General features: G+C 43.6%; 2 protein-coding genes across 2 annotated transcripts; one reads left to right on the top strand and one right to left on the bottom strand.

Annotated features, from left to right (window-relative positions):
• Window positions 1-515: 515 nt before the first annotated feature.
• Window positions 516-13,960, top strand: LOC110680335 (T-cell immunomodulatory protein-like). Its single transcript, XM_021856157.1, has 2 exons — window positions 516-2,072; window positions 13,491-13,960. The coding sequence occupies exons 1-2, from the start codon at window positions 692-694 to the stop codon at window positions 13,925-13,927; spliced, it is 1,818 nt and encodes a 605-aa protein (XP_021711849.1). The 5' UTR covers window positions 516-691; the 3' UTR covers window positions 13,928-13,960.
• An 8,471-nt stretch (window positions 13,961-22,431) lies between these two features.
• LOC110680334 (neuralized-like protein 4) lies at window positions 22,432-27,819 on the bottom strand (the record flags this gene model as incomplete). Its single annotated transcript, XM_021856156.1, is given in 12 exon segments — window positions 22,432-23,134; window positions 23,189-24,012; window positions 24,076-24,180; window positions 24,242-25,659; window positions 25,661-25,918; window positions 25,920-25,988; window positions 25,990-26,100; window positions 26,102-26,290; window positions 26,292-26,459; window positions 26,461-26,664; window positions 26,666-26,781; window positions 26,784-27,819. Coding segments are annotated over 12 exon segments (4,836 nt in total), but the record flags the coding sequence as incomplete, so codon positions are not given.
• Between the last annotated feature and the right edge of the window lie 36 nt (window positions 27,820-27,855).

Below are 27,855 nucleotides of genomic sequence, written 5' to 3'. Positions count from 1 at the left end.
ATTAATCCCAAGATTTCCCAATGTTACAGAATCCCGAGTTCCGATGATGGACCTGGAGGCGAAATATCCTGCCTGTATACACAGGTTTACAGGAGCATGGTTCGAACACTGAAGAAAGAGGAGCAGATTCGGGCAACAGAGTCCACAACATCCATTAAATTAAAAATTAGTGAACTTGTTATTTATCCTCTATTGCATTTAATAAAGTACTATTGGTTTGTTCAATGAAGTAAAATAAAATCAATCAAAAATATAAAACATTCAATTTTTTTAACGAAATCAGCTTTTTTCTAAACACTTGGTATTGGGTAGTTTTAATCCAAAATATACTAATTGCCATACAGTTCAAAATCACTCAATTCGATGTGTTCGTGGAATGAGTCAAATTTGAATCATTCCACTTAGCTGTCAAGATGAGTGAAAAAGACTTAATTTTGAGTTGTTTCGGTTCTCCGTGATAGTCGGTTTGATTGAAATATTTCATTCAGGTTTGACAAACTTCCCTCTAAACTGATTTTTAGCAAAACAGAGCAAAAAAAAAACTGTGAATCATAACAAAAAAAAACGTAAAAGTAGTTCAATCTTCAACAAAATACTAGAAATTTGACCGTATTCCATTTCGTTATATCATGTTCTTGTGGTTCTGATTATTAGTGTCAAAGTTCCAATTACCGTCGTGAGCGGAGCAAACATGAAGTTCCAATTTCTAGCGGCGGTGTCTCAATTTGCGTCGTGGTTGCTGCTCTTTCTGTCCAGTTGCTTCCATCCCGTCAATGGAGGGGACATTGTGGACATCACGGATACCGTTTTTGGTTCGATGACCGACACGATTCCGGTGGCGTATGGCGATTTCAATTCGGACGAACTGTTCGATATGTTTGTGCTGCGGAATAACTTCCGAACGATCCAGATTCTGTTCGGGAGCGATGATAAGCCACTGCTCCAGGAGGGTCCCAAATGTGAGTACAAGAACTTTCACATCACCAGTGTCGTTCCGGGGGATTTTGATGGGGATGCTTACATGGACGTGATGTTCACGGTTCAGCGGGAAGGAGAGAACCAAGCGGTTTATATCAACTGGGGAGGATCGGAATATATGAACTGCACCAAGGAGGATGAGGAACCGCTGATTGTGATGAGGGGACAACCTTTGGCGCTGGACTACGATAAGGACTTTATCATAGATTTGTTCGGAATGGACACGGAGAACGAGAGGAAGTTCTGGATTTTCAAGAAACCCAAAGATGGCAAAAGGATGCCTCCGGATACGTTCTCGATGGATGGCAAGCATGGGGCCTTACTGAAAGTTCCCCACTCACATGCCATCATCGATCTGGACAAAGACTTCACGGCAGATTTGTTGCTGACCACTGAGAACGGTTACGAAGTATGGAAAGGAACAGAAGCGGAGAAAGAGTTCTACTTCCACCGGAGGTTTGATTTTCCTGTTGGTAATTATGATGCCCACATTGGACAATCGATCTTTCTGGATGCGGAACTGGACGGAAATCTTCTTCAAATTGTCCCCATTTGCTTCAACAAAAACTGCATGAATTCCAGCATATTGGTCTACCACGGGAATCACTTCCACGATCTGCAAATCGATTTTAAAGACGACCACAACGATGTATGGGGCTTCGTCGTTCCGGACAGGTCCAATTGGGCCACCCAAGTAATCACCCTACGAGGAGGCGATTTTAACCTGGACGGCTATCCAGACCTCCTAGCCACCCTTTCCAAATCCTCCGGCCAGATGCAGACGTTTCTACTGGAAAACGTCCCCTGCGAGAAGTTGGCCTGCAATCACATGAAGAGGACATTCGTGGTCCGGTGGAAGGCCCTGGCCCCATTCACCAACGGAACCATCATGGGTTCGTTCTACGATTTCTACAACAATGGTATTCTGGATGTGATCTTCGTGGAAAAGGTGGGAAACACTACCCGGCCGGTGGCGTTCCGGAATTCGTTGGACTACGACGCCAACTTTGTGAAGGTCATCGTGTTGACCGGGTTGACGAATCAACGGGGACCCAAGAAACTGACACCTCTGGGGAGGAAGAAGAGAACTTACGGTAAGTTGCGGTGGGAAGCAGATTTACACGGGCAGATGCATTTAGAGCTTTAGAATGGAAGTAGGGTGAGCAACTCCTTGAGATTCAAAATCAAGACATTTTTCAATTTTTCACAACATTTTTGCAAGTTCCGTTTTGTATCAAATTTCGAACATAACGCATACGTACACTAAAAGTGGAAAGATTTATTATTCAATGTTCGGTTTTTGAATCAATTTTTTTTAGAGTGTAAAACAGAATCAAATGTTTTATTTTTCTCTGTGTGCTACCGGCGCAGACGACAGGAGGTGTAGAAAGAAAGCGAGGGTTTGTGTAGATTTGGCGCGATGCGAACGGAAGTAGGAAGGAGAAAGGAAAGAAGGAAATCAAAAAAGTAAAAATTCCGTCGTGTTTAGACGTGTTTCGTTTTGCTTAATAAAATTCTTAAAATACAGTCCACTTGCTTTTCGTCCCTGAACTATCCGAAGAACATTTTGGTCCGATCGTGCCGGATGTCGGATTAGTGGATGGAAGCAGATTAGATTCTCGATTCGTGCGCGGAACGAGAAAGAATCGACGCGAGTTTCGGCGGTTGCGACGGTCGAATCGCGAAGTGAATCCGATTGCATGCGTTGCATCGGATAGTGTTTTCCGATAAACGTGGTCGGAAATTGAATTCTGTTCCCGATTGAGTGGTCGAAGAAAGCTCCCGGATACTTGCGTGTTCCGGAAGTGTGAGCTGCTAATCGGACGGCAGAATACAACTTTGAAAAGTGGAGGTCAAGCCTCAACAAAGAAAGAGCGTGAAAATTGTGCGGTAGTGAGAAGAAGAACTAAAAGAACTATTCGCATGTAATGTTTTTGCGTTCTGGTAAAGTGAAGAAAGTGCTTGTTTCCGTCGACGCCATTTTCAACCCCGACCGGTGAATTCAGTGTGCTTCGTAGTGTGCGTGAGCAGAAGGAGGAAGCTGAACAGCGGCAGAAAGAGAAGGAAATGGCGGAAAGTGTTGTTGCGTTGGAGCAGTGTTGCCACGCTGCAAGGTCGAAAGTGGTGCGAATAAAGTCGGCCATTTTGAATGCAGAGCAGGATCCTGAAAAGTTCACGCATCATGGCTTGAAGCTGTATCTGAAGACGGTCGATTCTTCTTATGAGGAATACAACAATTTTCAGAATCGTATTTACCTCACCGATCCACAGAGGAGAGAAGAATTCGAGCCAAAATTCGTCGAATTTGAAGAGCTGTACGAGTTCGTTCGAATTTCCCTCTGTGAGATGATACAGCACTACGAAGACATCGAGAAGGCCATTGCGAACGAGGCAGCGTTGGAGCGAGAGAAGCAGCTGCTGGCTGTGAAGTTTCAAGGTAATGCTGTGGCAATCAGTGATCGTGCTGGAATCAGTGATCGTGCTGGATCCAGTGGCGTACGAAAGTGTCGTGCCGTATAGAATGCCACCATCGTTGTTGTTGCAGCAAACACCATTGCCAACATTCGACGGCAAATACGAGCACTGGCACAAGTTCAAGGCGAGATTTTGCGATATTGTCGACCGGTGCACCCAGGATTCCCCGGCGACGAAACTCCATTATTTGGATAAGGCGTTGGTCGGAGAAGCGAAGGGGGCAATCGATGAGCAGACCCTCAACGATAACAACTACGAAGGTGCATGGAGAATTCTGGTCGAACGTTACGAGAACCTCTCGATGGTGATTCATGGCCACGTGACAAGGTTGCTGAACTTGAAGCAGATGGCCAAGGAGTCGTCAGTGGAACTGCGAACGTTGATCGACGACTGTACGAAGCGTGTGGAGTCCCTGGAGTTCCACAAGCTCAAGATGGACAAGATGTCTGAAGCTATCGTTATCACGTTGCTAGCGTCGAAGTTGGATCCGAGTACCCGAAGAAGCTGGGAAGCATCTTGTGAACACGGTAAGTTACCTGTGTATAAGGACACGATTGCATTCCTGCGAAAGCATTGCCATGTTCTGGAGCGGTGTGAACAAAATGTCATGCCAATCAAGAGCAAGATCGTGCCGATGAAGACCCAGCCATCTATATTACCAGTAAGACGCACACTGTGATGATTTCGAAGACGACGATGGATGTCCCGTGTGCGGAAGTGCTCATTCGATTGATGCATGTGGAGCGTTCAAAAGGTTGAATGTTGACGAGCGGTATATGAAGGCGAAGCAACTGGGATTATGTTTCAGCTGCCTGCTACGAGGACATCGAACGGTAGCCTGCAAGAGCGGTAAAACGTGTCCAACTTGCTCGAAGAAACATCATGCACTGATGCATCCGGAAGAGAAGAAGCCTGTTGCAGTTGAATTCCCTCAGCCACCTGCGGCAGAGCAAGCAACGAGTTCCTCACATCCACTGACAGCAGCAAAGTGCACGATTCCAATCGAGCCAATGCAGCCGAAGCAGATTTTGTTGGCGACAGCTATCGTGATGGTGTATGATTCCAACGAAGTAGCGCATAAGTGCCGTGTGCTGCTGGATTCCGGAGCGATGGCAAACTTCATGTCAACCAGAATGGCGGAATTGTTGCGACTGCGAAAGGAGGGTGCCAACATCCCAATCGATGGAGTGAATGGGATGAAGACTGTCGTGAAGTACAGAGTGAACGCTAGAGTGGCATCAAGAACAACTGGTTTCCAATCATCGTTGGATTATCTGGTTGTGCCCCGAGTGACCGGTGCATTGCCGGCTTCTAAGATCGACCCACACAGCTGGCAGATTCCCAAGTCGGTGGAACTAGCAGATCCGCATTTCTACGAACCAGGTCGCATTGACATGCTACTCGGTGCGGAGCTGTTTTTCGAAGTGCTGCAAAAAGGTAAGATCAAATTGGCCCCGAATCTACCATTGTTGCAGGAGAGTCAGCTTGGATGGCTCGTTTCTGGACCGGTGTCCGACTCTGCGGTGATCGGAACCGTGAAGGTGTGTCAAGCTGGAAATCGGGGAAACCGACGAGCAACTGTGCCAACTGCTGCGGCGGTTTTGGACATCGACGAGTTTGGAGGTGATGCGTCGCCTAAGCCAGACGATAATGTGAATTGAGTTTCCAGGAGACGCACAGTAGAACCAAGGATGGCCGTTACGTGGTAATGCTGCCATTCCGCGATAATGTTGGAGAGCTCGGAGAATCCCGGAACCAGGCTCTGCGGCGATTTTCTCCTTGGAGCGTCGCTTAGAAGGTCAGCCGGAGTTGAAGCAAATGTATATTGATTTCATCAGCGAGTATCTGGCACTTGGCCATTGCCGAGTTGTGACGGATCCGAATGCGATAGGCCTGAGTCTGTCTACTATCTTCCACACCACTGCGTGATTAAACCGGACAGCTCAACTACCAAGCTGAGAGTGGTGTTCGACGCTTCGGCGAAGAGCAGTTCAGATTTGTCGTTGAACGATGTGATGGAGATTGGGCCCACAGTGCAAGAGTCACTCTTCAATGTGATATTGAGATTTCGCTTGCATAAATTCGTTTCACCGCCGACATCCCGAAAATGTATCGGCAGGTGATGGTTCACGAGGCTCATCGAAAGTATCAGCGAATTCTGTGGAGAGAAGATAAAAATCAGCCAATGAAGGAGTTGGAGTTAAATACTGTTACTTACGGTACAGCTGCAGCGCCTTTCCTGGCGACACGATCGGTTGTCCAGTTGGCTAGAGACGAGCAAGAAGATTTCCCAGCGGCGAGCGAGGCAGTTGAGAAATGCTTTTACGTCGATGATGTGATGACTGGTGCTGACACGCTTAGCGATGCTAGGCAGCTCCAGCGAGATTTGATCGCACTATTGGATAGAGGTGGTTTCCAGCTTCACAAATGGTGTGCGAATGATGAGGCGTTACTTGAGGACATTCCAGCAGATGCCAGGGAGAAGCAGATGAACTTCGAGGACTGCGAGATCAACGGAGTGATAAAAACTCTTGGCATTCTTTGGGATCCCTCCAGCGATGAATTCCTGTTCCACGTGAAGCCAATTAGAGATGGCTCTGAATTTCCCACGAAGAGGTCAGTGCTGTCCGATATGTCAAAACTGTTCGATCCTCATGGCTTACTAGCACCGGTGGTACTCATCGCCAAACTGGTAATGCAACAGCTATGGCAACAGAACGTAGGATGGGATGATGCGATTCCAAAGGAGCAATTTCGTATATGGAACCGATTCAGATCCGAGCTTTGCTGTTTGAATTCCCTCCGGATCGATCGGCGGATTACTATTGACGATACGGTTGCTGTGGAGCTGCATGGATTTGCTGACGCTTTTAAGGTGGCGTACGGATGTTGCATCTATATGAGAAGCGTGAAGAGTGATGGTGCTGCAGAAGTTCGACTGATTTGTGGCAAGTCACGAGTTGCCCCAATGAAAGAACTACAACGAGACATCAAGGTGGACACAACCCCTGATGAGATGACGATCCCGAGGCTAGAGTTATGCGCTGCGTTGCTGCTAGCGGAACAAGTGGATAAAGTGCGCGAAACCTTAGCATTAACAACCGCAAAGGTGGTGCTTTGGTCGGACTCGAAAATAGTGTTGAACTGGTTGAAACAAATGAAGCCAAATACCCCAGTGTTCGTACAAAACCGCGTAGTGAAAGTAAGAAAACTTTTTGCGTGGCACACGTGGCACTATATTTCGACTCAGCACAACCCAGCGGATTTGGTGTCACGTGGTGTATTCCCTGAGGATTTAATGCGGTGTGAAGAATGGTGGTTTGGCCCAAGTGTGATTCCTATTGTTGAAGACGATGAATGTGGTGTGGTGGAGCCACGAGAATATGCCCAATAAAATTGTGACGACTTTGGTACCCGGAACGTGATTCTGTATACGAAGAAACACTTGAGCTACGAAGTGATCCTGAAGTACAGCAGTTATCGAAAGCTGCAGCATATTTTCGGGTACGTGGTTCGTTTCTTACACAACTGCGCTTGAAGGGTAACAAGACGACGCGCAGAAAGTGGTGCACTGAATAGTGAGACTACAACCGAAGCACAGAAGGCGAAGGTGACATTGTCCAGCTGGTGGTCTATAAGGAAGAAATCAGTTGTATCCAAGCGAATCAATCAGTGAAGGGAAAACTGCGCAATTTGAACCCAATGTACGACGACAACGAAAGGCTTCTGCGAGTTGGCGTCGCATAAGGAACTCCGACTTGCCGAAAGACCAGAAGCACCCGATGATTTTGCCGGAGAAAACCACTTCACGGAGGTGCGAATAGAAGCGTTGCATCGTGAGCATCTTCATGTCGGTTTGAATGGACTTCTTGCGGTGGTTCGACAGAAATTTTGGCCTGTGAACGCGAAGCGAACTATTCATCGAGTCCTAAGAAAATGTGTAGTTTGCTCCGGACCAACCCCAGAGACGTACAGCAGTATATGGGCGATCTTCCGAGCTGCCGAGTGACTGCTGCCCAACCTTTCGCCAGGATGGAATTGATTTCGCAGGACCATTCTTCATTAAGGTTGGACGAATGAGAGCCCAGGTGAAGGTGTACATGTGTCTTTCGTATGCATGTCTACCAAATCCATACATCTCGAACTGGTGAGCTCTTTGACGACTGTGGTTTTCCTGCAGCGCTTCATCGATTTGCTAACCGACGAGGAAATCCATCTGAGCTGTTCTCTGACAACGGAACTAATTTTCGGGAGCAGACCGAGAATTTTCCGAACTGTTGAACCTGCTACAGTCTCAGGTGCTTGACGACAAAGTAAACGAGTTCTGCCAGCCCAGAGGAATCAAATGGAGCTTCAACCCTCCCAAGGCTCCACACCAGGGAGGTATTTGGGAAGCTAATATCAAATGCATGAAATCCCATTTGTGCAAGACACTAAACGAGAGCTATTTGACATATGAAGAGTTGAACACTTTATTGATCCAGATAGAAGGTGTATTGAACTCGAGACCTCTTGTGCAGCTGACGGATGATCCCTTGGATTACGAAGCGCTGAGCCCAGGACATTTCCTAGTTGGACGGGAATTGACGGCGATAGCAGAACCGCTGTACGATGATTTGAAGGAGACGAGCTTGTCACGATACCAGCTGGTGCAAAAACGAATGCAGCATTTTGGCAACGGTGGTCGAATGAGTACGTGACGAGTCTTCAGAACGCAGCAAGTGGTACAAGGACCCTACGTTGCTGCGAACTGGATTGCTGGTAATTCTGAAGGAGGACAACATGCCACCCAAGACCTGGAAGTTGGGTCGCATTGTTGAAACGCATCCAGGTAAGGACGGAGTGGTACGTGTGGTTACGATCCGCACTAGCAACAGCATCTACAAGCGACCGACGACCCAGATCGCTGTGCTTCCCATCGATGACTGCACTGATCAAGCAGAGCCCAAGGAGAAGTGAGACCTTCGCCTCACCCGGGGGAGTATGTTACACTAAAAGTTGTAAGATTTATTATTCAATGTTCGGTTTTTGAATCATTTTTTTTAGAGTGTAAAAACAGAATCAAATGTTTTATTTTCTCTGTGTGCTACCGGCGCAGACGACAGGAGGTGTAGAAAGAAAGCGAGGGTTTGTGTAGATTTGGCGCGATGCGAACGGAAGTAGGAAGGAGAAAGGAAAGAAGGAAAAAAAAAAAGTAAAAATTCCGTCGGTTTTAGACGTGTTTCGTTTTGCTGAATAAATTCTTAAAATACAGTCCACTTGCTTTCGTCCCTGAACTACATACCTATTCCAAATAGCAGCAGCTTGTGATGTAAAGGAATTGATCATTCTGTAGAGAAAATTGAATGAGTTTCTTGAAGAATTGCTGTTCAAATATAAGCGTTCGGAATACATATTTGGAATTTGAGACAAAACCTATATATTTTTATTTTTTTCTGTTGTTAATAATTCATGAAAGATACAACTTCCTTTTATTAAACTTACAATATATTACTATTATTAAACGTAATTCCAGCTCTTCAAATAATGTGTCGTATATCTCGCAAGATCTGAAATTTTTAATTAGAGGATATGAGTTGAAATTCTTAAATATATTTGTCACTTTGGTGCTTAGACTACGCAAGTATCTTACAATTCGCCAAGAATTTGCCAGAGGTTTACAATGGTTTGGCTGGGCTTCTGGTAAGAATTTCTCAATGTTATTGTTTGAAGTCTGCTAAAAACCACAGCAAGAATCCTTGCTAAACTGTCGCTGAAAATTTTATCAAAGATCCCGCAAGGGGAATCCACCAGCATAAATCCTTTAAGAATTCGTCAAGGAGATTAAATTATCCAAAGAAATCCTGCAACAATCTCGCCAGCAATTTACCGATGATTTTCAAAGGGATCTGCTTAGTGTTAGATCAAGATCTCACTAGAAAATTACTAAGAACATCAGAAACTAAGCAATTAAATTTCATATAATCTAAAGAGATATACTAAAAAAAACACTTATAGTAGATATGGTATGAACGTAGAATAAACTATGTGGAGTTCGAGATGTTATGCAGTCGTGCATCAGTTGGAGTAGTTTTGACCAGCAATCTTGAATATTCTATGATGACTTCAATAGTACAAGCTCTCTCATTTGATTCTGTCTTGAACTTCAAAAAGATGAAATTCAAATGAGGGAATGTATCCTTGCGATGCATCATACTATTAAAGGACAATAGGAAACATTGGCCATTATATTCCTCTTTCTTCTTGCTGTGAATCATGGTGCATAATCCTAACGGCTCCAGAGGAACCCTCAGAGACTCTTACGTGATTATTCTCCCAGAATTTCGGATTCCCCGAGAAAAAGCTTCAGGAATTCTTCTATTGATTCCTCCAGAGATTTCTTATCGAATATTTCTAGGAGTTCATTCAGGCAACGCTCCAAAAATTTCTCTAGACATTTCCTACAAACTTTCTACGAATTTGTCCAGAAATTTTTGACTTTTCAAGGCATAGTTGAAGGAATTTGCTTTAGGAAATCCATCGCAACTCCACAGGAATTATTCTGAAAATTTTCCCAGTTATTATTCCAAGATTTCCTCCAGAGAACATTTTCAAACATATTTCCATCAATCTATACAGTAGTTATTCTATCAGATCTTCTACAGTTCTTACAAAAAAAAATCCTCACGGAGGTGCTACGCCTTTTTTGTTAGTTTTCTGTCAGTCATTTTCATATCGATTTCTTCAAAAATTCATCCACTGTTTGTCTCAGGAATTGCTATAAAATTCCTCCAGGGATTACTCCAAGAAATCTATAGAGGGCTCTTCAATTTATTGCTAAATAAATTCCACTAGGGATTCCCCAGTAAGGTCCTCCAAATTATTTTCTAAGATTTTTCAACATTTTAGCCATTAGTTCTTTCAAATATTTCTAGAAAAATTTTCCAAATTTCATGTTAGATTTCGCACCAGCAAATACTACAGCTTTTATTTCGATCTTTCTTTTACAAATTTATTCCGGATTTGCGTTCGATGTTACTTTAGACATCCTTTTTGAAAATTCTACATGATATTATCCATGGATTCGATTGATTATTAATTCAATAAATATATTAGAAAATGGCTTCCTTGCAGGAATTTGAGATTTTAGTCATAAATGCTGTCAATAGTTTACCAGGAAGTTCTACAAATGCTCCATAATTTGTTTTAAGAATTTCTCCAGCAATTTCTAAAAATATTCCTTGAGATCTCCTCGGAGACACCTCTGGAAAAAATCTTTGAGTACTTCCCTAGGAAATTCCTCTTCCTGAGGACTTCTTGAAGCAATTTTAAGAGGAATCTCAGAAGTAATTCCTGAAGGTATCCTTAAAGAAATTCAGAGTTGAAATCTTAAAGAAACTACTGCACCAAAATCTGAAAGCAAATTTACTTCAGAATTAAGTCGAAACATCTCTGGAGAAAATATTTGTTGAGTTCATGAGATGTCCTTAACGGAAATCTGTCTTCATTTATTTGAAGACTGAATTGAATTGAATTGAACTGTAAATTACTTGTAATAGTGGGTGAGCCGTAATAGTGTACAGGAACTAGTTCTGATGATATTTCTGGAATAAAATCATGAAAATGCATACAATAATTATTTGTCGTATTGTGAATCTTTTTTGCAGGTTCCTGTATGGTCTCTATTAATTTCCTATTTGACAAATGAGACCAATTTTTGGTTTCAATTCGGTCTATTATATTGTTATTAGAGACCTAATTCTAAAGGTACTTATTTTTATGACACTCAGTCGCTTCCAGCCCTGAGATTATTAGGCGATTGACTATTCCGCAGGTTCTTCAGGAATTTCTTCATGGATTTCTCGAGGAAATGCTACGAAAGTTCTTCTAGTGACTTCTCCATAACTTTTTTTTCTAGAATTCCTGCAGGGATATCTCCAACAATACTTCTAGAGATTTCTCTAAAACTTGGTGCAGAAATTCCTCCAAAATGTTCTTCAGATTTTTTCAGCACTCCTAATGTTACTACTTATAGTAATTTTGACATAAATCACTCTAAACAATGTCCCAGAGATTATCCAGGATTTTCTCCAGTTATTTTCAAGTTGTTGTTCCACCAATAACTCCGGGTTGTACCGATTTCTTCCAATGAAATCTTCATAGGTTTATTCCAAAGTTGTTAAATAAATTTGTAAAGGCCCGTACAAGAAATCCCCCAGGAGTTTCTACGCCGATCTGTTCAGTAATTCTTGCAGATTTTTTTTTATAGAGATCCTCTGCAAAAATCATCCCGTTTCTTTCAGGAATCGCTCAAAAATCATCAAAAATATTCATTTTTTATTGAAATCTATTAGGAATTCTTCCATAATGCCCTCAATAAATAAGACCAGTGATTCCTTATGAAGTTACTATATAGAATTTCTCTAGTAATCCTTCCCAAACATTTTCGAGTAATTACTCTATGCTAAAGTTTAACACTAAACAAATAATACAACAATTATTCCATTAATTCCTTCAACCATTTCCTGGACAAATTGCTTTAGTGAAGTCCAAGTGTTTCAGAAATTGTTGCAGGATATTATCCAGGAATTTGGTTGATTATTTTTTCAATATACATCTAAGTAATTTATCTTTTTTTTTTCGGAAATCCTTGCCGGATTGTTATCAAGAATTTCCAACAAAGCTTCATGAATTGTTCTAGTGAATTAAAAAAAAACTGACAACTGACAAAATAATATATTGAGATCTGGGTCGAATTTTGTAAAAAATCCTATTAAAATCCGATGGTTGAATTCATGGAGGAATTAAGACTTCTTTGAGAAATTTACGAAATAATCTTTGGAGGATTGCTGAAGAAATTCCTGTCGCAATCTCTGAAGTAATTTCTGGCATGGTATTTGGCAATATTTTCCACATTGCATCACTTGAAAGTATATTGGACGAAATTCTTTTCTGCAACCATCAAAAGGTTTGTAAAAAAATCACACTATGAACTCTCGACCAGTATGAAATTTTCGGAGTTGATATCTAAAGGAAACTTTGGAAAAATAGGTGAATTAATTTCAGATGAAATTCCGGGCGAAAATCATGAAAAAAATACATGCTGTAACACGAGCAGGGATTCTTGTCGTAATGTTACGAGGAGTTCCACAAAAGAAATGTCTGGTCGGATGTTTCTGAAAGTATCTGTTGAAAACTCATCTGTTGAAGGCTATTAGGTTCCTTTTTGTTTACTTGGTTCCTGTTTGGTCTCCTATTGATTCCTGACTGATCTCTTTTTTCGCACATGAGGTATCTAAGGTTCTTATTTTAACAGTCACTAACCTGCCCCGAAATTGCCTTCTACAAAGTTTTTTGAATTAGTTAGGCCCTTTGTTGGGTGTTATTCAAAATTAGGATACCGTAATTTGAGGTAACATTGAACTTTTTTTTTCGATACTTCTTCATATGAAAATGCAAGATTTACATTTTTAAAACAAGTTCTGGAACCTTTCGCTGATGATATTTTTTCTTTTGCTAATGACAGTTTTTATTCATTATTATTATTTAAAAATGTACTAAACGATTTTTTCATTTAGTCTTTTTGGGTAACATTGATAACCCAGGTAAACAATGCCCGGCAATATAAAAAACGTTTCCTTACTTGAATCAGCTTCTTCTGAAGCCGACTAGACATGCCAAACTCTTAGAAGACATGCACAATTTCAGTTATTTTGATATTAAAAACACCTTGAACCGCAAAATACTCCTAAGGTAGACAATTAACAAAAGACATTCGACATTCTTCGTAGTAATTTGTTAATTTTTAAGTGATTTCTACAAAACTACAAGAAAGTTGCCTCTTTCATTACTATGAAAATGCGAACTAAGCCTGGTTTTGAATAACATAAAAAAAAGTCTAACTCATACAAACAACTTTGTAGAAGGAAGTCTTTGTCTTAAGTTTCATCTTAAGCTCTAAAATGCATCTTTCCACGTAAATCTTCTTGTTGAACCACTGTTCATCAAATTCAACAAAGAAAATCCAAGAACATGTTTAAACATAATTCTTCTTCCAGGCACAAATCTTCCCGGGCCTCGTATCGAGTACAACACAACCACCCAGGATGGCGACCCACAGCACGGTGCATCAGCTCAGTTACCGCAGTCCGCTTACTTCTCCCTACACCTGCCGTATACAACCTTCGGCTTGGGTCGCACCCCGAACTTTGTCGATTCGCTAACCGTTGGGCTGTCCAATCATTCCCGCACTTGGACGCAACTGATCCCCAACTCGCAGATGATTGTCGTCCCGTGGCCAATCGACGAAACGGACAAGTGGAAGGCGCAGCTGTTCGTTACTCCCAGCAAGCTGATCTTGATGAGTGTGGTTGCGCTGGGCGGTATCTGTCTGGTCATACTGCTGCTGATTCTGATACTGTACGCCAAGGAGAAACGCGAGGACCGAATTCAACGGTCGCTGGAAGCGCATCGGTTCCACTTTGATGCGATGTAAGGCAGCGTTCGACTTGGGAGGCGATCAAAAGGGTACTTTTTCTGCGATATTTATTTCTACGTTTTATCTAGGCGTTTTTAATTATAAATTGTGTGTTTAGACTCTTTTTTCGGATAATTTATTATTACGAACCGCACTGAGTAATATATGAACTAACGGAGACGGTTTTGTTCGCGGTACCACTACATTGATAACCTAATAATAATAAATTTTTTTCGTCTACTTCGAAAGTGAATTCAATAATGAGAAAGCCATTTCAATTATTTCGAGAGTTATGCGCTTGGAGAAAGATGGTTCAAATCAATACCTAAATCATTCCTAGAAGTACGATATTCTCAGATACCTCAAGGAAAGCTGATTTCTCTAGATATTTCTACTGTAAACTTACAGGGTGTTACTCCAAAAATCCTATAGACATTTCTCATCCAATTATCACAGGAATTCGTTCGGAAATTCCTCCTGCGATTTCTCATCGTCTGCTTAAAGGAATTTTTGCCAAAATCTGCACTTAGAAATCCTTAAGCGTACCAAAACAGTATTTTTTTCAATAATTACTCTGAAAGTTTTCCCAGATAGATAGATTTCCCTCGTAGATTTTTCCACTAATTCAGTCACCGATTTATCCAGTTGTTACTCTAGGAGATCTTCCAAAAGGTTTTTTCAGCTCTTACATTGCTCTACGGATTTTTTTTAAAGTAAAACCTCCGTGAATGTTAAAAAATGCATTCGATGTTTCACAACGCATTCAGCAATTATTCTTGTAATTCTTTCGACCATTTCCATACATTGGTTCAGGGATTTTTTTTTATCTTTATTAACGAGATTGTTTAGGGATTTCATCCAATTCTACTCAAGGAATTCCTTCAGCAAATCTTGCAGGATGTTATTTTGGTATTCGAACGATTATTTTTCAATAATTATCTTAGTAGTTATCTCTGAAATCCTTCAAGACTTTTTTAAGAACCAAGGAGTTCTTTTAAGAATCTTTTATCAGGAATCTCTTCAGAAATTTTATCAAAAGATTACGTAAGGATTTCCTTTTAAAAGGGCCTCCTGGATTTTTTTTTCAAAAATCACTGCAATAATTTATTAAAAAATGTCCTTGATAATTTCCTTGAAAACATCCCTGACCTGAAAGATTTCTGGATATATTTTTGGAGATTGCTTGTGGGAAATTCCTTAAAACAATTTCTGGAGGAATTCCTGAGAGCTGGTTGGGGAAGAAAAAAATCTTGGTTGAAATCTGGTTGTAAAACAACTTTGGAATAAAATTACTGATGAATTCTCGTAGATGCTTTAAAAGTAAGTCTCATGCAAATCAATGGAAGAATCACTAAGATAAATTCCTGGAGGACTTAGGATTTTTTTTAAATTTCTGGTAGAATATTTGAAAGAATTCATGAAAATAATGTCCAATAATCAATTATAACAAAATTCCTGGAGTAGTTTTTTAGGAAGTTCTTTAAAAACACCTAATGAACTCCTGAATAAATCTTCGGAATGAAGTTTATTATAAACAAATGGTCTCCAAAGTCACTTTTTTCCTTATTCTGTTTGCAGTGCAAAATTATAAATAGAGGCTCTAGAAAAACCTTCCAGATAGAACTTCATAAGAATTAAATTGGTGTACGGAATTCAAATGGCACCACTTTGAATGGCTGTAACTTTTTACCCGTTGGGGTATTTTCAATTGAAATTTTAGGTGTAATTAGTTCAATTGTATTTGTTTACGCTTTGTAAGTTCACTAGTAGTGTGGAATCGTTGTGAGATGGAGTCAGAAGAACAGCAGTGCGGCGGCAAATAAATTTTGCGCACGTTCCTCGAAATCTAGATCTATCTCATCCATTTGCCAATGCTAATGGCACAAGCAAAAAGCTTAAAATGGTACATGTTCTACGGTGTCTCGTATTTAAATCGGTACCACGAACGTTTGACCATCGATCGGAAAGAAAAAGTGGCAAAAATGGATCTCCGTATAGTGTTATGGATCACAAACGGGTAGATCAAGCTTTCCAAGAGGAATCCAACAATTCAGTTCGAGATGTGGCGATGATAACTGTATCTATCCAAAACTTTCGTGCGAGATGCGAAAACACGTGAGGACTACATCAAAGATAATTAGAAGTTCCTTTTTAACCATCTTTGACTACATACGTTCTGTTCCGTACGGGACGATCCGTAAAAAGAGTGAGACTGAAATCATCCACGCCGTTTCCAATTCGTCGCAAACACACGCCACTTTCGATTCCTGACACGACCCTCCCTGCCGACGCCTCTGTGGTCGAGAGTTCCCACAGTGAGCGAATGAGTTTCCAAGAGCATCGGAGTAACCGAGTGAGTCCCTTCCGCGAATGAGTGACCGAGCTACGTGCATCGCGACTGTTCCGCGTGCTTCTATAACACGTGGCGCGGTGCTATAAATACGCGATCCCTTTGCGTAGTCGAGTTGTTATGTTTCAACCGCAGCGGAATATAAACCCGATCCAAGTGAAGTGAACAGTAACAGTAAATGTGTAAATAGTGAACAGTAGTGTAAAGAGTAGTGTAATAAAGTGTAGTGACTAGCAGAATCAGTGGTATTTGATTCCCTTCATTCCGCAAAAGGCGCCTAATTCGCGATGAACGGCAGAATACGGTATAGGTAAAATACGTACATCGGAAGCTCTACACCCAGATGTTGATGAAACCTGTTGTGAAACCATTTGTAGTAAGCCATGATTTATGTGACGTTAGACATAGAAAAATTAAAATTCATTATTCTTGTTCCAACCTTTACACGAGCAAGTCGTTTATTTCTGCGCTACTCCCAATAGGTTATGGGCCGTTCGCATTATTAATTTCGAAGCAAGAAGTTGTGAAACGTTTTCCCAATCAAAAATCCAAGATGACCTCGAATACCGCCAAGATCCTCAAGCGCTGCTGGTAGTAGCATAGTCTCTTCAAGCCTTCCTGCAATCGATCGTTTGATTGGAAGAGAGAATTGGGCGACCTGGGAAGTTCGCTATGCAAAACATTCCTGGAACTCGAAGATCTCTGGTGCGCTGTGAAGCCGAAGAAGAAGGAAGACGGAACCTACGAAGCCGTGGATGCAGCCAAGGATTGCAAAAGCAAGATCGAAGATCATCCCTGTCTCTTGAACCTACGAATTATATCCACGTTCAAAAGGAGAAGACGGCGCGTACAGTTTTGGTCGAAGCTGGAGGAAGCCCTTCGAGGACTCGGTCTAACCAGGCGAGTCGGGCTACTCCATAAATTAATCAAGACTGATCTCCTGTCGTGCGGATCCATGGGGGAATTCGTTAACCAAATTATATCGACTGCTCATCAACTCAACGGGATTGGATTTGCCATTTTCCGAAGAGTGGATCGGAACGTTGCTTGTTGGCTGGCTTGCCCGATGCAGTATCGTCCGATGATAATGGCCTTGGAGGAACTCGGGCATAGCCATCACCGGAGACAACATAAAAACCAAGCTACTTCAAGAGATGAATACGTTTCAAGCGAGGCGGCGTTTGCTGCTAAGAAGCGATATGGAAATCCGGGTAAGAATGTGAAGAAATCGGATCCTCCCAAAGGTCCGAAGTGCCGGAAGTGTTTCCAAGTACGGGCCATATAGCAAAGGACTGTCGAAGCTCCAAGAAAGAGAATGCCGTTCTGTGTCGGTGCTGTCCTACATTCAGTTCCGATGGAAGATGAAGATTGGTACTTCGATTCGGGGGCGAGATGTCCATATGACTCGTAACAGCCATCTTCTGAAGAACGTGAAACCTTCAAGTGGCACTGTGGTGGCAGCTAACGGTGGTAATATTGAAGATTATTGCGACTGGATCGTTTACGCTGAAGCCATCCTGCAACGAAGACGAGATTCCTGTTCACGACGTGCAGTATTTGCCAGACCTATCTGCGAATCTCTGGTCGGTCAACCAATCGTGAAGAAGAGCCACACCGTTATCTTCAACAATAAAGGATGTTAAGGTGCTCGACCGGGACGGCGATGTGATCGCTACTGGAAGCCATCGAAACGATTTGTTCAAGCTTGATGAACGGAAGCAAGGGTAAGCAAAGTGCTCTGGTTGTTCTTCGGCAGGAAGTCTGGAAGTTTGGCATCGACGGATGGGGTCACCTCCAACCATCAACGGCGTGCGCAGCCTAGCCACGGACTAGTGACTGGTGTCAATATCGTGTGGAGGAAGGCATGACGGACTGCAAGGTGTGTCCGATGGGTAAACACAGTCGACATCCGTTTTAGCAAGCATGGATCCCGTGCTGATGGTATATCGATCTGGTGCATTCGGACATCTGTGGACCGATGGAGGTGAAGTCGCTTGGAGGAAGCCGCTATTTCATCGTGTTCGTCGACGACAAGTCACGCAGGATGGGGACGTATTTCTTGAAATCGAAGTCGGAAACTGAGGTCGTTCAAACTTTCAAGGATTTCCACGCTATGGTGGAACGACAATCTGGACAAAAGCTGAAAATTCTCAGATCAGACAACGGTAAGAATACGTCAACGCTGGATTCAAGAAGTACTTGAAGCAACATGGAATTGTTTCACCAGACGACGAATGCTTATACCCCGGAACAAAACGGCATGGCAGAGCGTGCCAACAGATCAATCGTGGAGCGTGCTAGGTCCATGCTGCATATGGCGAAACTTTCGAAGCAATTTTGGGCGGGAAGCTGTGGCAACCGCCGTATATTTGCTGAATCGTTCCCCGATCAAAGGCCATGATGTCACCCCGGAAGAAGCTTGGACCGGTAGAGCCTGACTTGGGTCACGTTCGGATCTTCGGAACATGTGCGATGGTCTTCGTTCCGAAACAGAAGCGCAAGAAGTGGGACGCCCAAATCTGAGGAGTGCGTCCCTGACCGGCCTTCGACGAAGAAACAAAAGGGTATCGATTGTACAACCTTCAGTCCAAGAAGAATTATCATCAGTCGTGAAGTTAAATTCATCAACGAAGGTGAAGCTGTTCCTGGTCCGAGAAGCGTCTCCTCGAAGAAGATCATTCTCCTAGAGCAAGAAGAGGTCGTATCCCTATCACCATGCGAAGATTGACCAGAATGAAGCTCACTCAAAGTGACGATGAAGGACGACGAATTTCTTCACTGATGTCAACAATGAAAACTTCCGATGACCAGATGACACTACCGATGGCGACGATGAAACATCCGATGGTAATGAAAATAGCCTGCAAGAAATCTATGATGTCAATGATACTTTTGATCACCGTGACTCCTGTGCTCCCACCGCGACAAATCTCATATCCACCTAGGTCACAGGTGTCGAGGCGCAGTGGTCGGGAGCACAAGTGCCAGGCAAGTATGACGATTTTGTTAGTAAGACAAAAGGTCTTCCCAGTTCCCTTCCTTCTCAGCAAACACCACCGTCAGCCAGAGCGAAATTGAAACCACCACGGGACCCAAGAGCCAGGGTCAGTTCGGCGGGATCGCAACATCCAAATCGAGGCCAGGAGTTCAGCTGCAGTGGAAGATCCGTACACTCACCAGGGATGCACTGTCGCGTAACGACTCCGAACGCTGGAAAATAGCGATGCGAGAAGAGTACCAGGCACTGATGGACAACAACACATGGACGCTGACGAACCTCCCCGAAGGAAGAAAGGCGATCAAATGCAAGTGGGTGTTCAAGACAAAGCACGACGCTGCTGGAAACATCGACCGCTACAAGGCGCGGCTAGTCATCAAGGGCTACTCTCAGCGAAAGGGGGTGGACTACGACGAGACCTACTCGCCAGTGGTTCGTCACAGTTCGCTTCGGTACTTGTTCGCGCTTGCTGCAAAACACAATCTCTACGTCGACCAGATGGACGCCGTCACCGCTTTTCTCCAAGGTGACCTGGAAGAGGAGATATATATGGAGCAACCCCCGTGCTTCGAACAACCTGGCGAGGGACCAAAGGTGTGCCGTTTGAACAAAGCTCTATATGGGCTGAAACAGTCAAGTCGCGTATGGAACGCAAAACTGGATGCAGCACTCAAGAAATTGGGTATGAAGCAATCGAAGTACGATCCGTGCTTGTACCACAAGATCAACAACGGAAAGATTCTGTTCATCGCAATCTACGTGGACGATCTGATGCTGTTTCGAAACGATGAAGGCTGGAAAGAACGAAATCAAGGCAAAGCTGGAGCTGCATGTTTCACATGAAGGACCTCGGACCAGCAAAAAAGTTGCTTGGGGATCCGAATCACACGCACGGAGGATGGCATAGCTCTTGATCAAGAAGGATATGTCGAATCAGTCTTAGCCCCGGTTCAAGATGCAAGATTCGAAGGCCACTTCGACACCGATGAATGCAGCCCTCAAAGCTGACCAAGGATATGTCACCGCAAACCCAAGGAAGAAGTCGAGCAAATGGCAACGGTACCATATCAAGAAGCTGTTGGTTGCCTGATGTACCTTGCCCAATGCACAAGACCAGACATCTTGTTTGCCGTCAACCAATTGAGCAGATTCAACACCAACCCCGGACCGAGTCACTGGCTGGCCGTCAAACATCTGATGCGGTACCTCAGAGGACGTCGGCAATGAAGCTTCAGTACTCCAGAGCCGGAAACGAGGAGATCACGGGATATTCTGATGCTGATTGGGCCGCTGACGCAGATGACCGGAAATCAACGAGTGGGTACATGTTCCTGCTACAAGGAGGAGCGGTATCCTGGAGCTGCAAGAGGCAATCAAACCGTGGCGTTGTCTACCTGCGAAGCAGAGTACATGGCGTTGTCCGCAGCAGTACAAGAGGCTTCGTGGTGGCAAGGACTGCTATCACAGTTCGGAAGGAAACAACCGATCGATTTGTACTGCGATAATCAAAGCACTATCTGTATTGCTAAGAATGGCGGATATACACCAAGAACGAAGCATATAGATATACGACATCACTATATTCGAGGACGCTTTTGGATCGGAAGATAGTGAACATCACGTACGTTAGCACAGACGACCAAAATAGCTGACGGCTCACGAAACCACTACAACGTATTAAGCTGGAGCGGAATCGACGAGCCATGGGAATCACACAACAATTGGCTTAAGGAGGAGTGTTGTGAAACCATTTGTAGTAAGCCATGATTTATGTGACGTTAGACATAGAAAAATAAAATTCATTATTGCTTGTTCCAACCTTTACACGAGCAAGTCGGTTTATTTCTGCGCTACTCCCAATAAAACCACATTGCCTCGTTATGGATGATGAGACGTATGTAAAAGCAGACGTCCAGTTTTTAACTGCTCATGATAAATTCGATGTCCCTGAGGACGTTAGAAAGCAAGAAGAATGTCAAAGTTTGCCCAAAAAAATATATGATTTGGCAAGCAATTGATCGTGTGGAAAGTGGAGCACCTTATTCGTGACAACTGGAATGGGCAGGTGTACCTATAAAGGAATGCCTCCAAAGCGTCTACTTCCTCTTCTGAAATCACACAATGGTCCTAGGATTTTCTGTCCGGATTTGGCTTCGTGCCATTACTTAAAGAGCTTTTGGAGTGGTACAAGGCTAAGGAGGTCAGTTTTGTGTCGACGCATCTCAACCCCCCGAAGGCACCGGAATTGCGGACGAATTGAAAAGTACTGGGCCATCATGAAGCAGGCACTTCGGAAGCATCGAAGGAAGGTATGAAGAAAAAAATGGACTGCCACGCACAAAAAGTTGGTCCTAGTGTTGTACAGGACCCTTATGGGTAGAGTGAAGAAAAAAGTTCGTGCATTTTGGATATGGAATTGAAATTGAATAAAACAAACATGGGAAAATATTCATAACATGTTTTATTTTACTTTCTGAAAGTTTGAAGATGATTAATTGAACGTGCGAATTTTTGACAAATATTTGTGTGTCGCAATTTGATTCCGTACACCCTTTAGCAGAAGAAAAATAGTTGAGCTCTTCAACGCTGCTTCATTCAGTAATTTACAACAGGAATTATTCTGGAAATTTCTTAGAGACTATCCCAGGATTTTTTTTCTTGATGTGTTTTCATTAATTCTTCCACCGACTTTTCCAAAATATTACTTCAGGAGATCTTCCAAAGCTTCCTACAAGAGATCTTTAAAGAAAAATGCATACAGTATTATTCCAGAGTTATTGAAAGCAATTAAAAAACGTTCCAGGATTTTTTCCAAGAAACCCTTTCAAGAATGCATACGCTGATTTCCCAGTTATTCTTTCAGGTATTCGTGCTATTCTTCCGTGACTACGATCATTCGTTCAGAACTTTTAAGGCATTTTTTTAGACAATCTTGCATCATACTATCCAGGGAAGCTATTGTTTTTTTTTTTTTCAATTATCTTAACAATTTACCAACGAAATTCCTTAAGACTTCCTCAAATTCATTTCTGGAGGAAATTCATGAAAGAATCTCTGGAGTATTTTTGAAGATTATCCACATAGAAATTTCTAGTTGAAGTTCGGAACGACAATGTTTTTTTTTATTTTCTCTGAATTTTATGGTTGATAATTCTTGAATTTGTTCTCAATTGGGAACCTTCTAGGAAGTCGTCTAGAAATCCATTGAAAGAAATTACCTAGATAACCCAAACGTTTAAGGCAACTGTGAAATTATCCCAAAGACCAACGAAAATGGAATATATACAGCTCTTGCATGAATCCACGCTGCTGCATTCTAGTATTCAAGTAGTTAGTATGTGTCCGATGATCAGAGCTGAAACAAGGAATTGTCATACAGAAAATCTTGGCACAAGTTTTTCAAGCAAACTGTTTAGTACGAGTACAATTGCACACCATATTACGAATACATGAATATATCAGATATAAGCGATACTTTTAACCATAGCAAGCAGTCTAATATATCTCTTGAGAATGTGAAGTTTTTTTTTCCCGTCGGACTAAACCGGAGTAAGTAGGACCATCAGTGCCGTCAATACGCAGGCATCCGCCTCTTTGGTTGTCCAGTAACGTAATCCGTTGACATTCGTAGAAGATTCACTCGCTGTACCACCAGCTGCTGCTGATTCGTTAAAATCTATTGCCGACAACGATTGAGATCGAACGCGTACCTCGAAGGTAGCGCAAATGCGGTAGCAAACACTGTTTGCCATGTAACGGTGGAATGATGATCGTTGGGAGCGTTCACTCGAATCTGGTGACGATTGCAGTAGGATGTGCGTTCCGGGCACGAAATGATCACCGACCGTCGATCCATCCGGCAGGAATTGACAAGATTCTGGAAATGATAGACGTCAGTATACGCTGAAGACGAAGAACAATAAAAGCTTACCAATAGGCAATGGTTGACCGTGGTCCAAAACCGACCGGATTTTTTCCACTCGCGCATTGTAATATGCCGTAGTCCAAACTGAATCGTCTGCCGTGTTGACCGCGCAAGCACTACTAAGCGTTTGGTTGAGCTTGAACCTTACCCAGCCCTTGACCATTGAACTCTGCAGAGATGGAGCGCATCCTTCGCAGAAACAACCAAAACTGTCACCAGCGAAGAAAACTTCCGGCAGCATCAACGTGCGCTTGAATCCCATCACTAGCTTCAGATAGTCGCAATCCTTATTTTCGACGACGCTCAGCATGGACGACGAAGAAACAGAATTTGTGCGCGATGAACGCATGTGATCATCGGCAAATTCAACGATTGTGGCCCGACGGCTCGCCGCCGTGCTGGTTCCCGTAGTCGATTGCAATGGCGGAGGTTGATGCTCTGGAGCTGTTGAACAAGAAGCCTGCAATGGTAGCCCTAGCTTGGCACGATTGTTCGCAATCGTATTGCTATCCTCCTCCGGTTCAGACTCATTTAGTTGAATACTGAAGTCTATGTTGCTGTCCACGTCTTCCAGATAGTTTGGATCGGTATTGTTGTCTTGGGCTGTTTGAGCAATCGTCGACGTATTGACAGTTGCATTTGCCTGGCCATTGCTGTTGGCGCTGGAACGATAATCTTCAAAGCCCTCGTCACAGTTGGTGGATTGGGAGAGCTCGCCTCCACGATTACTGTCGAAACTGCCCTGAAGTGCATTGAACCGATGTGTACTTTGGCTTCGTTGAATGTTGAGATTCGTGGAATGTTGTAACTGTAGAGAGTCCCGTAGACAACTGGAATTACAAACCATAATTGAGGATTACTACCTGTTTAAAAATATAGCGCCATAGTTTTACCAAGAATTGGATAAATCGTGATTTCGCGCCTCATTTGCCGTACGATTTTTGATTGAAATGTTCATCAATAGGTTCTCCGAAACACTGTCCATTACTGATCGACTCCTGGAATAGAAAGTCCCATATTACACCCAAATCAATAGTCAATCCACCAAATAAAACTCACATAGCTGATGGTCCTGGATTCGATGCGCAAACCGCCGCTGCATCCGTTTCCTTTTCGTGCACTTCCAGGTCAGCTTTCTCACACTGAGGAATATTTTCGACTTCGTTTTGCAAACCTCCGGAAACACCGGTGGCTACCGCGCCTGCAGGCATTGCGGCCAACTCCTCGTTGATCGGACTTCCGCTCTTTGCGTCTCCATTCACGATAGAAATCTTTTCGCATTTGCCGTACACATCGAATACCGGATAAATGTGGTGCGGTAGTCCGACGGCTAAATCATCCAGCTGGGTCTGACCGAAGGCGATGCTCAAATTTCCCGCGTGGTTCAATGTCATGGTGATAATTGTTCCTACCTGAATTTGTTCAAAGATTTCCGCGTATTTGGATTGAGTCTTATTGCCGTTGATGTTTATGTAATCGTGAGTGGCAATCCAGCAAGGTCTCCGGAACAGAATGGCCGATGTTGGAAATGGGAACTGATGGGTTCCTGGACATACACCCAGAGCACCAACGGCTATGGTTCCCTTCCATTTGGGGTTCACTTGCGTGATTTTGATACTTATGCTGTGTCCCTTGCAAAGAGGCTTGGAGAGACAGACAACTCCTTGGTGGTAAGATTGAACCCTTGAAGCAGACTTTTTGTCATCAAAGAGTTGGATGTTTTTACCATGACATTCGGAAAATTCAAACGATAGGCTGTCGGAATCGATCGATTCCAGCATCGAATCTTGCTTGTTTAGGGGATCCAGTCCAAGCTCGAGTGAGTCCTGAAGTCTAAGGCTGCATGGCCTAAGAGGAGACGACGGTCCTTGTGATGAAATTACCTGAACGGCCATTGTGGAACCCATAAGCTCAACTACTGAGAATATATCTTCCGAGACATTCTGGAAACAAATATTCATGTCCTCTGAATTTAGTAGGATCTTCAGAGTACGCGATGCCGTTAATTCTATAGCAATGCGATCGCCAACCCTCAGCCAGTCCAAAGAAGCTAAAGATTTTTGCAACAGATTCGAATTGTAACGCACTTCGTTTCCGCTAACGTACCAAACGTTGGCCGGAATGCGTTTCATACTTATTGGAATGTTTTTACGAACATGCTCATCCGAGAGATTCAAATCAGTCACTCCGATTTTCAAACTGCCGGCGTAAAGAGGATTTACCTCGGTGATTTTTATTTCGAAGGTCTCTCCCACGACAAGTGGCCGTTCCGAGAAGACCAAACAGTGTGAAAGAGCTGAGTTTGTACAACGTGATGCTAATGTCCAGTTTTGCATGAGCGTGACGTTCCCGGAAATGCATGACCAACGATGTTTTGCCTCAAGAGCGGGTTGAATAACCGAAGTGGCTTGCAAGCTCTGTGAATTTTCACTGATCGCATACGGTGCCCGAATGTCCGGGTGTGGCGTGGTAATGCCTGACCTGAGCACACTGGCCATACAAATCAATGACTGCGTACAAGTTCGGAGCCTTACATTCGTAGTACGGTCCTTGATCAACGCCGTTGATGAAGAAATGTATGTTATCCGAGTTACGCATAACTCCCACTCGCGAGCCAGCGGTTAAGGTATCCAAATCAAACGGAAGATCATTCCTAATTGTCACTCCGTTGCGCATCAGTGTAGTTCCAGAGATCATAATTGTATCGTGCTCCAGGTCAGTGGCCGTGCTCGGTAAACTTCAGCTCATCGGGACGAATTCCAGTCACTCCAATCTCTATGCTGCCATTCCATTGATCTACCACAGTTTTCCAGGACAATTTCGAACAATTCCCGCTGACGGAGAGGTCGATTGCTAAATACGATTGAGTCATTGAACTCAGCCAAAGCTTTTGGGCGACAGGCCGTCAATCCACCGTTTTGATATTCGAGCGTTTTTACCGTGCACTGAATGGAACTTTAGTTTTGGTTCGCTACTGAACAGAGTAGTGTTGGAGATAGTTGAATTGCCAGTGTCCGGTGTTCCGCACTCTGAAGTATCAACGATGCTTGCTTGAGCAGCTTGGCCGTACAAGTCGATTACGCCATAAACCTTCTCCGGGACATTTGAAAGCTGCTGGCCCCTGGTCTACGCCGTTGACCCAAAAGTGTAATGTTCCGTCATCTTTCCGGACGACTCCTACGCGATCGCCAACCTGCAAACGATCCAAGTTCTGCCCATACTGCTCGATCACTGTCATACCATTGTGCATCACCCCGTTGCCTGTCATCATCCACGTTTCCAGAGCGAACATTCGTCATGGTAAATGGGAAATCTAGCTCTGTTGGGCTGTGCGTGGTCACTCCCATTTCCACAGAGCCAGCCCATTTGGTGACGACTCTTTCCAGTCGAACCTGAAACATTTCATTGGGTCTTAAGGGGCGCCTAGTCAGTACAACTCCATTGTTGAAATCATCCGAAGCATTCGGACGTAACGCCGTTCGTTCCACTGTGAGTAACACTTGCATGAGATCCACACATGGGATGGAAAAAGCAATCGATCCGATTGACTGAAATCAACTCAGGACTGGCTGGAATTAATTCCTGTTCAGAACGGGTAAACTCATAAGATTGTTTCGCCTGGTAACAAGATTCTGTTGTTCACGTTCGTCGCGATCCACGATCGTGACTTTGATTGTCATGCCGTAGAGATCGATCACACCCCAAAGGGTTTGTGCCACTCTTGTTGCCGCCACTCCCTGGTCTCGGCCGTTAATGTAATAGTGAAGATTTCCGTTCGATTTACGCATCATTCCTACGCGATCACCTTCTCGCAACTCATCCAGATTGAACTCTCCGTACTCTCTTCGAGTTCCTTTGCCGTTAGTAAGAATGCCACAGCCGGACATCATGATGGTTCCGCTCCGCAGATTGGTCATGGTAGCAGGAAACTGTAACGCTGCTGGACAATGCGTTGTCACTCCAACCTCTATCGATCCGGACCATTTGTCTACCAATCGATCGATTCTAATTTCAAACAGTTCGTTATCCCGCAAAGGCCGATGAGTCATCACTACTCCATTATTGAATTCATCCAAGGGGCGTCGCCTTTCTGCTGTCCGGCAATTTGCACTCAGTTTGACCAGCGATCCACATCGAGTATGGAAACGTAACTTGTCGTTGGGATCCATCGGATCCGATCCAGCGCCGGATCCAGAGGGCCCTCCCCCGTTGGCATTGGCACTGACCGACATTTCCACCGACATTGCTATATCGATGTTCTGGGAAATCTGCGTATTTTCATTGCTGTACTCAAGGCTGTCCGATGGGCAAATCGATACTTGCACGCATTTGCCGTACAAATTGACCAGAGCGTATACATTTTTCGGTATGTCCACCGCGGCCACACCTTGCGATTCTCCGTTGACGTAGAAAATCAGTTCCCCCTGGGCCGTGCGAACAACTCCCACTCGATCGCCTTCCCCCAATTTATCCAAATCCGACCCGTAGTATTCCATCAGCGAGAGTCCATCCTTCAGAACGGATATGCCGGACATTACCCACGTTCCACTGCGGAGCTTTGTGGCACATGGGGGTAATTCCGTTGCCTCCGGGTTGACCGTTGTCACCCCAATTTCGATGCTTCCGCTCCAGGCATGGATCTAAATTTTAGAAAAATGATTATCTCAATTGAA

The sequence above is a fragment of the Aedes aegypti genome, unplaced genomic scaffold (assembly GCF_002204515.2).
Source record: "Aedes aegypti strain LVP_AGWG unplaced genomic scaffold, AaegL5.0 Primary Assembly AGWG_AaegL5_hic_scaff_1203_PBJ_arrow, whole genome shotgun sequence".
NCBI classification, from domain to species: domain Eukaryota; kingdom Metazoa; phylum Arthropoda; class Insecta; order Diptera; family Culicidae; genus Aedes; species Aedes aegypti.
The sequence above is the reverse complement of the archived record's forward strand: the minus strand, read 5'-3'. Positions and strand labels throughout refer to the sequence as shown.

Bases quoted from the DNA above. Each gene is read 5' to 3' on its own strand.
- LOC110680335 (XM_021856157.1), top strand. From the start codon at position 692: ATGAAGTTCCAATTTCTAGCGGCGGTGTCTCAATTTGCGTCGTGGTTG. The intron at 2,073-13,490 runs GTAAGTTGCGGT...TTCTTCTTCCAG, and splicing joins GAGGAAGAAGAGAACTTACG to GCACAAATCTTCCCGGGCCT.